Source organism: Limulus polyphemus, unplaced genomic scaffold, assembly GCF_000517525.1.
Source record: "Limulus polyphemus unplaced genomic scaffold, Limulus_polyphemus-2.1.2 Scaffold2818, whole genome shotgun sequence".
Lineage (NCBI taxonomy): Eukaryota > Metazoa > Arthropoda > Merostomata > Xiphosura > Limulidae > Limulus > Limulus polyphemus.
Genome location: NW_013668428.1, coordinates 112,192 through 122,721, shown reverse-complemented (window position 1 = coordinate 122,721; position 10,530 = coordinate 112,192). Strand labels below are relative to the sequence as shown.

At 33.6% G+C, this 10,530-nt stretch overlaps 1 protein-coding gene across 1 annotated transcript in view; it reads right to left on the bottom strand.

Annotated features, from left to right (window-relative positions):
• LOC106467979 overlaps positions 1-9,131 on the bottom strand; it is a 19,561-nt gene extending 10,430 nt beyond the window's left edge. Inside the window, exons 1-3 of the mRNA XM_013928371.2 lie at positions 8,872-9,131; positions 4,609-4,735; positions 890-1,017 (exon numbers count right to left, since the gene is read on the bottom strand). Coding sequence (XP_013783825.2) covers positions 890-1,017; positions 4,609-4,735; positions 8,872-9,131 — 515 coding nt within the window. The remainder of the gene's footprint in view (positions 1-889; positions 1,018-4,608; positions 4,736-8,871) is intronic.
• Positions 9,132-10,530: the final 1,399 nt, after the last annotated feature.

The following is a 10,530-nucleotide window of genomic DNA, read 5'->3' as shown; positions in this document are numbered from 1 at the left end:
ACCGCCAACTCTTGGACTACTATTTTACCAACGAATAGTGGGATTGACCGTCACCTTATAACGTCCCCACGGCTGAAAGGGCAAACATGTTTGGTGTGACGGGGATTCAAACCATCGACCCTCAGATTGCGAGTCAAGTGCCCTAACCATCTGGCCATGCCGAGCAAAATTATAAGTACTAGACTAATACATTAATGATCAAATACATAAACTATAACTACCAAGTTATTACTGAAAGTGGTATTTAGGTTTTAATTGCTTAAGTTATTATACTTCATGCAAAATGCCAGTAAAAAATCCTCTGATGAGAAAGCAAGTTTTCAAAAATAATTTTCCTTGACAATATTGGTTAAAATCATCATTACGAATATCTGAACAAATCCAACTCATAATGTTCACTCAGGACTAAATGTAAATAAAACCTCTCGTAATATTATAAATCAAGACTAAGTTGAAATAAATAATTGTTACACTTTAACTTGTGAGAATATAACCAGTTTCTTACACTGAACTCGTTCATCACATGGGTATCTTTGCTGGTTTTCTAACAAAATCATAATTCTTGGTTAATACTGTTCATGTACAACACACTGTCTCTAAACATGATATTTTGTTGTGGAACAAAAGGGTGTAACAATTTGTGATTTTAAAAATGTTAGTTCTTAATTACTACTATTTGTAAAAAAGTGTACAAAATCGTGCCTAATTAAAACATATATTTCAAAGTTTCATAAAAAGGTCTATTTAAGCAACAAAGTTACCCATCAACGTCGAGTTAAAAGTTATTAGGTTTCAAAAAGAATACAAATTGCTCGCTAGAGCTATACTGAAGGTAACCACTGAAGACATTATTTCTACTACTGGACATTTCTCTCTTAAACGAACTTACCCATCAGCATCTGGTTGAAGGTTATTAGGATTCAGAAAGTATGTATATAAGTTATTCATTAGAACTGGGGTGAAAGCAGACCCTGAAGATACTATTCCTGCCACGAGGCCAATGTTGTTAGGGAACCACTGCAATCGACAAGTGTTTGATTATTTTTTTATAAAATAATGTTTATTATCAACAACTAACTCTATTCAAATATCAATAAAAAGAAACATTAGATGGAACTCACTTCTTACTATCTTTGAAAAATGTTTATTTTTCTGTTTCTCGAGAATTTTTGAATTTTTTATATTTATACTTCTATTATTTGAAGATTCCAAAATGTTTCATACCCTTTAAGTAAGATAATACAGCCTTGTAATACTTTATAGACAAAAACACAATTTTCTTTCTTAATTATGATTTTCAAATACTAATAATACACAGGTAGTGATTATTTTTTAAAAAATTTAAAAATGTAGCATTTCGAAATGTGTTGGAGGTTTAAAATAAATAAATTTCGGAATCATTTAATCAAAATTTTGTTTTTTGAGAAATTAAAATTTACAATCATCTAATGATTTCTAACAGTACTTCATTAAATAACTACTGCTTTCTTCATACAGCATCATAACAGTTAGTGTCTTCGATATCAGAGCTTCAACATCTGACCCAAAATACTGAGGTTGTACCAATGAACACTGAGTAGTTTTCCTAAAAGTATTTTTAGAGCTAAAAATACATGCAGAAAGTCTCGAACAAGACAACTATGAAAGAAACAGACCAGAGAAAAAATGAAAAACGACTGTATTCTGAGTATAAATACAGGAACAATACAAGTTGGGCCTAATGAAGGAAGGAAATTGGAAACAGTAGGCGTCTCCGAAACATAACTGGAGGATGAAGGGAGAAAAAAGAGTATATAAAAACTTTGTCTTGGTATACAAAAGGATAAAGAACTCTCTTCATGGTGTGGCCTTCCTTTTAACTTCACATATTGGAAAAATCGAAACCACTGTCTACTTTGTTGACAAAAAAAATTATAGGGTTAGAAGTCCAATTAGGACAACGGTGTATGGAACTGATACAAATGGATACTCCCCAGAAAAGTAAATCAGTAGAGGATTGCAGAATGGTGTTAACAACATGCCTCATCATGAAAATTCAGTTGTACTGGGTAACTTCAATGGCCACGTTTTAACAGATAGGGCAGGAAACAATAGTAAAATTGAGGAATGTATCCCCCTCTGAGAATGCAATGGTGACAACTGCAGAAGAAGAAGAATGGCAGGTATTTCGTAAGAAGGTGACAAGAATCACTGAAGATATTTTCACCAAGGTAAATCAGAAGATATTTTATGAAGTTTGCAAGATGTTGTTAACAACATGCCTCATCATGAAAATTCAGTTGTACTGGGTAACTTCAATGGCCACGTTTGAACAGATCGGACAGGGAGTACAGGTACACCGCCTGTTTTCTGGCACCCTTGGTTCCAGAGCCTTGCCGGATTATTCGTTTTGCCGTACCAACAGATGTCGCGTAATAATAATTCAACAATACACCTCTGACCCACTAATTATACCCATCCCGTGTGTCTAAAGCACCATGAACTGCTAGAAACATAAATAAAACAAATATTAAATGTGAATTAAATGATTAATGAAATATATTAGTACAGGTATAAATGAAAATGGTTTATTAATTACTATACCTACAAAGTAGTGCCGCTTCCAAAATAGCAAATTTTAGAATTTTACTAGAATTGTAGAGCTAATCACAAAGGTCTGGAAGTTGAGAGCTGTCAGGATTACTGTCTGTTTCATCATGGATTTGTGATGTTGCAAGGGAAACACTTTAAGTTGAAGCCACTGAATTATCGGATGTAAGCTTACTGCTCTGACACACATACTTCTTGGCTTTGTTTTTAAACATTTCATCTAAGCGAAGTTTTTTATGTGCTTTGATCTTTCATACAGCAAATGAAGAGTCATTAGTTCTTGTTCCGTCACGAAGGTACGTTGCTCTAGCTCACTGATTAATTCACCCGTCAACTCAATTAAAGTGTGACATACCTACTTAAAATGTAAGTAGACCAATGCTATATGTGGCCGCCCAGTAAACTAGTCTGGCGGTCGCGGGAATTTCAAGTGCGCTTTCGTAATTTTGTCTGGATTAAAGGATGTGCCAGACCATCAGCTGCTATAAAGAATCTTCAATGCAGTATGGAAACAAGGTGATATACTAGCATAATGGCGCAAGGCAATTATTTGACCGCTTACACCCATTTACGGGCAAAACTGTGACCATAGCGAGTGTGATAACCACAGGTGCATATCACTGGTACCTCACATTGACAAAATATATTGAAGCATACTGGAAATATGGCTAAGAATTTGTATGAAGAAACTAGGATAGTGGCAACATGGTTTTAAATTACGAGGTAGTACCTCTGACTTAACCTTCTATATAAAAAATATTTTTGAAAATCATAGAAGTGTAACAATAACAAGTATTTAGCTTTTATGCATCTGGAAAGAGATACCGAAGATCATACCTCCTAAGTTTTACCAGGTAATAGGAGGCAAGTATAAAGTTTAGGCGCAGTGAGGCCCCAGTCAGGAAAATGACATTGGTTTGAAGTAGCCACTGGTGTACTGCAGTGTAACATGTTCTCCTGTGCTTGTTCATTTTGCTGGTGGATGAAGTACTGGAGGAAGAAGACCACCCCACAGTTAGACTGGATTAAGGGATACTTGCATATGTAGACGGCGTTAGTATTGTTACATCTATTGAAAGATTTACAGGCACATAGAGATAAATGATGTAAACTGATTGAAGTATTTGGCTTGAAACTCAATGTTTTGAAACTATAAATAGTGATATTGTCACGTATATCACAACAAGCTTCGAATATCTAGAAGTGCCCTTTAACCAACGAGCAGATAAATAAAATGCAAGGTTAAGCCAGTATAGCAGAAAGGTAAGCAAGCTTTAAACACTGCTGAGGTACAAATAAATACCACAAAAAGCTACCATATATAACCCCCATACTCCATCCTCTGTTGTTTTATGGGAATTGGACATGGACCTTGAATGCTAAAATTAAAAGTAAAGTTCAAGCAGTCTTATCAGTGGTGCCACATTCAGAGACAGAAAGAAAAATGATAATATAGGTTAAACTTGATAGTGAAAGAAGTGCTGAAGGTCACTGAGAAAGCACAGCTAAGATGATATGCAGAACAAGAGAATGCCTCTAAAGTGAATCATGTGGAAGTGGAAAGAAAACTGCCAGAATGATCTAGAAAACGAGGGATAAAAAAATATAGAAGAGGTGATGGAAAGCAGAGGAACCACGTTGTGTGAGATGGATGAACAGAAGTTCTATGAAAAAGGATAGGATGGAGAGCTGTCTAGATATACAGGCCCTAAGTCTACCTGTTGTTGGATGATGATTAGCCGATGCTAGTTACCAAAACCAAATAAAAGAAGAAAACAGTTTGACAAAGTTATAAGAAATATAGTCTATAAATCGAATAAGAAACGGAAATAGTGTGAAAGATTAACAGCTACCAAATTATTCTATATATAATATGGGTACAACGTGTACAATTACAGATAAAATGTTAAACAATAATGATATTAACTACTAGATACTTCCTTAATTCTCATTGTTGATACTTTTATTATAACACAAATATTTTCAATGTATTAAATATTGAAACACGAAATTATTTACCTCCATAGCTACAGGTAGTGGTAAGCCATAAAAACAGAGATAACCAACATTAGAAATTACACCAAAGAGAGCAATCGTAGCTTCCAGGCTGTGTTGTATAGCCCAGTAAGTTCCAGCTGTTCCAAAACTGTCAATGATTAAAATATATTAAAGTTATTCACTTTTTAAATTAACAAACACAACCAACTTACATAAAAGCACTTCACTTTATTCACATTCTATCCTTCTGTAGAACATTTCGTCTGATTTTCTCTGTGACACCAATTTAGTGATCGAACATATATAGTTTTGGTTGTATTCAAGACTGACAAGTACAGATTACATTTATAATTTTATATGGAATATTGAATGAACATATCTAATATATAATTTGAGTAGGTATGTCTTGAGTTGTGTTTATCATTTCATAAGCATGCTATAAACATAATTTTTCAGTGGCATTGTTCTTGTTCTGGGTTTTCTGGGGCAAAGGTGCATTGGCTCTCTGTGTTAAAAATACTTATTTAAAATAAATGGCAATCAAGTAACACTATAAAATGTAAGGATAAACGTATAAAAATATACAACAAAACTTATCATATGGAAAATGTATTATTTTCCAATAGCATCCTGATAATGTCAAACGGGCCAGGAGAGTTAAAACACGTCTAAAATAATGCCACCACTATGATATTAAGTAGATACACTAAATTAAAACATAGTGAGTCAAAAACTATGATAAATCAGAATCATTTGTAGGACCCCCATTGCCTGCCAACGTGTATAATGCACTGTCTAATTAGTAGGTCTTGAAGTGCACAAATGAAACAAACAAACTTCCAGTCTGACCAGTGGTAGCTGATTTGATTGCAGTAATAGCAACAAGATTATTCCCTTAAATAGCTACATGGCCAGGAATCCAGGTGGCAATGAAACTTCAGCGATATTGAAACCAATCATTCAACCATTCTAAGGCCTTCAAAGAGCAAGTCAATGTAGATGGTCAGAGTTAGTGTATCACTTACTCTCTATATAATCTAAGTCATGTCATATTGTGTCAGGAGGCCATGTAAGCTAGCCATTGAAGTTCGACTTAAACCCAGTTACAAACAGATTTATATTAAATCCAGGTATACAGTCGCGAGTGGAGTACACAAGACACTAACTCGAGAAAGTTTACAGTTAGAATAAAGAACTGACTCTGAGACTGAGGTTTCAAAACACATCAAGCTTTTAATATAACATAGATATTTCAAAATACATCTTTCACATACAATACGCTATCTAGTTAATCAATTTTTCTACAATTCTCATCACATTATCTATTATAATCAAATGTTTCTCGACTAAAACGTTAGTAGTAACATATTCTGATGTACTTCAATATATGAGTCCTCTTTAACTTTATACCCCTTTTCCATAAGCCTCTTCACTATGTTACTCGACTGAGAGAAGTAGCAATTATTACTTACATCAAGGTTAAGACAGTGTTCTGGCCTCTCTATAGTGTAGATAGCTTCAACATCTTGTAACTTCTTCAGCATTGGAGATAATTGACTTTCTGGTCCTTGAGGAACTCGTTCAGCACTGGAGAACTTTTCTTTTAGTGCGGATATTCTTGATTTTCAACACCTGAAGACTTCCTTTCTTGTTTTGAGAGAATTGAAATTTTGGCTCAAAACATGGGTTTTTATATCCAATTTCCTTAGTGTCCTTGAAAGTTTCCAAATAGTGTGCACATCTACCCATAAATAGGTCTGAAACTTCATTGGACAATTTCTGCAAACTCATTGGAATTTCCAGAACCAAAGCCAAAACTCTTTAATAATTGGTTACAGCTAGAATCAGTAAATCGGCAGCCTGTTTGCTTGTACTACTCCTCGTTCCTCTTGACATCAATCCTAGGTCAAAAGTCCCGACTCCTCCCTTTAACATAAACTTTCTTCATAGCTTTTTCTCTGCTGCGTTGGCGTCGGTCTATAGATATCAGTCTTGTGAATGTACTTCATCTAAGCGTTCTCATGAGTGTGCTAGCTTCGATTTATAGATAATATCAACATTTAATTCTGGGAAGTATCTTTAATTTGTACTTAACCCACTTTCCTCTCTTAGTCAATCATAGTTATATAACTGTCCTTACTCTACATTGCGCAATATTTCTTCTTATTATGTATGCCTTGCATGAAACTTTTTATGATATACATATTTTCTCAATTTTTGAAGCATTTTAAATATAGTAAAAATGCTTAAACAGCCACAAATGCTTTAGTATTGTATAAAACTCAGCAAACATAGAATCTGTGGAGAGAAACCTGTGAGCTAGAACAGCATTGCAGTAAATTACACAGAGCTCATATGGTTTCCTGATTTTAACCTAGCTGTAAAATTTGGCGCTGAAAGATTACTGTTCATTAATAAAAAGCTGACACTTTCAATTAGGATTATATTGAATTTACAGGTGCATCAAATGAAGACTATACAAAAGGTGTACAAGCCAAGGGCCAATGGGATGATAATCAGATTCAGCCATCATGAAAAAATTAGTACAAACTAATGTGATGAAAACCAAGCAGATTTTGAAATTAGCTACATTCAACAGTGTTATACTTTGAACATTTAATTAATTCAAGGCATGAATATACATTGCCAGGTAAAATTCTAAGGCAGTAATTGGAGCTTTGCAGCATATTGCAAACTTTCGAATATAAAATAGATGTTTATACGACTCTGCCTGAAAATATTATGCTGGAGAAGTACAGAAAGTCCGATATATTGTATTGAGTTTAACTTCTGCAAAGCAGTTATAGCAGAAGCCAGAGCTCCATAGTCCTGTTTAGACTGAATAAGGGAAAATGGATTTTAGTATAAAATAACTATCTGCTCTTTAATAGATGAAAGAGATTCTGTGGAGAATTTTTTACAGTTGACATGAAGTTATTTGTAGCTCTATGTATTTTGAAAACAAACTACCATTTTGTTTGATAATACTGACATTCATTTGACCTAGCCATAATTGATCAACTGGTTGATCGTGAAAACGCTATCCTAGGTCTTCTACAGAAATTCAAGGTCAAAGTAGTGCATTGCAGTGACACAGGCACCAAAAAACTACCAGGATTATCTCATCCACTTCAAGGAACATCATATATGGAAAAAATATGGGTAGAAACGTATATCCCATAAGAAGTAAATTGCATAGGCAGAAATCTCTCTGAGCAGTTCTCTCACTGTGAATCAGTCGAGGGGTTAAGAACGATTTCTGTTTCAACCAAAAGAGCTTATAAAAGCTTACCAGCTCTCCGAAGTTGACCAAGATAATTCAGAAATGGGTATCTTCTTGTCAAAACATAACAACCTCAAGACAGTGATGTTTCTAGAAAGGAGTGTAAAATTATAAACAGAAGTGCAGGGACTTCGAAAGATGGTAGCATATTAGCAAAGTTTTCTGTATATGATCATATTATTGTTATACATTCTTCTGTTTCATAAAAAAAAGAAAAAATCAGTGGTCATTGATACAGTGGAGTTCTCGAGGATGAAGTGCTTCACACCGTAAAAAGCTAAATACTTTGAGGAGAGCATAACAATGGGCATTGTACCCAAACACTAATACCAGACATTATGTCCAAAATATCTCATACTGGTAATTGGTTGAATCTACCCATAATTGACCCCAGGACTTCTCGTGTTAGAGAATTTAAAGCCATATTATGTATTGCAGGCACTACTCAAAATACGATTTTTTCCTTTCAACACATGTGGCAAACACGTGAGTAAATATTATATTCCAGAGAATATTACCGGAATGTCCCCTCACTATGACCAGGAATCACCATCTATGTGTATAGCCCAGTACCACACCTCATAGTTTAAACCCTATGACATAGTTCATAGTTCAACACTGTATCTTATAGTTTAGGTATTACACTGTCAAGAATTGAGATAGTTACTTTCTAAGCAACGTGTGCAAATTCGGTGAATGATTTCAGGATAAAAACAGCTGATTATGAAATGTTTTGTAACATCTTATATTCACATAATTTCCTCTGTTATTACGTTTATTAAAAGGTATTTTATAATCATCTTAATAAATACTGAAAAAACTCAAATGTGAAGCTTTTCTTTCCCAACGCTCTGGTATTAGAAACGTTATTTTGCTGTACTTCGTAAGATGAAATTTCATTATCAAATAACTATCACTCAAATATCAAAAACATAAAGTTGGTTTGATTTAAGAAATTTAGTGTCTTTATTTCCAAGTATAAAATTAAAATATTTTCCTACCTGTAAATAGCAGTACCAATTAGGATAGTAGGCTTTTGTCCAATCCGCTCAGCTAGCCAAACTCCGATGAATAAGAACGATACTATAAAATCAGTTGTGTAGATAATCCAGGTAGTCTGTTCATATGTCGTATTATTGTCAACTCTTTTTCTGAGATAAGATGTCAAATAAGGAGTGATATTTCCAAACAGATGTATTGTACCAAGACCAATAAATATCAGGAAACACCCAAAAGCTGTTATAAATGGACGAGCTTTCATTTCTAGAAATTACCCACAAAACGGTTGACGATATCCTTAAGTTTAAATGATGATCTAGAAACAATAAATTATATATTTAATCTTCTGTATTTTAACTGTATATTCACTTGACATTCCGAAAATGTTATGGACTTCAGCAATAAAAACACATTAATAACGACCTGAAAATAATAGATTATATAACTTCGTTGTTTTTTGAAGATTTATTGGCGCAAAGCCGCAACAACTATCTTCGCAAATCTACTCGTTTTTTGTTGATTATTTATTTATTTAAGTAAAACAGTAATAAAACCGGACAATTAATAAATGAACTGGTAATAGATAATATAGAAGTAAAATTTAGATAAAAAATAAATATGAAAATAGTTTAAGCTAAGATGTTAGATAAAAATTAAATGGTTTGTAAAAATAAGAAAAACATGGACAATCTTGACAGTACCATCATCTGTACCTGATGATGACAAAACCTTGTCGAAACGTTGTACATTTGCTGTTATGTTAAACTTATATTACAGTTTTCCTTCATTACCTATTCATGCCGTCTCCAAGCATTATTAGTACCATCATCACCAGTGACACTTCGTCCCACCAATGGCAACCATAGCAACAAAAGATACATTCTAACACAATTGTTACCCCTACGATAAAAAAAAAATCCTATACATTTTAGTAGTACTCATCTCCATTCTGTAGTCTTTTTTCCCTTTTTTATTAAAATATATTAATAATTCAAAATCTTCAAACTATCCGTAAAGCTAAACTCAATACTCTGTACCATTGTATATAGCTAGTTACATTTCTGTAACACCTAAATCATACACACAACTACAAGAAAGTCAAATCTCAGACTGAATAGAAAGTGAAATTATGGCCTTCCACAAACTAGGCATAGACACACACACACTGTAAATAACACTCTATTCTTTGACCACTTGCTGCACTCGTGACTGTAATAGCTACACGTTATAGCTTAATAGTTTTCACTCTTAAATGATTTAAAATAACTTCTCTATTACTGTATTTTATTCACACCAGTTTAAGCTAGCACTTTATATTAAGTAACAGCCTGCTTTTCTAAAAATCGTCAAAATAAGAGCTAGGGCTCAAGCTGTTTATAATTACTACGTATTTACTAGGTTTGTTACACTAGCCCATCTTGTCAAAGAGGTGGTTCATGTTGATCAGCGTTACATGAAATCTAATAAAAGAGAAATAAAACAGTGAGTATATAGTTTTTATTACATAATGCTTTATTTTCCTCGTTTATTTTTAAGTGTTTAATGAAGTTGAAAAATTAATTACATTATTTTATAAAAAAGTGTCTATAGCATTTTGTTCAATGGCAGAATTATGAAAAAAAAAGCAAACAAAACGTGATGTCTAAGGACATAGAATTTTT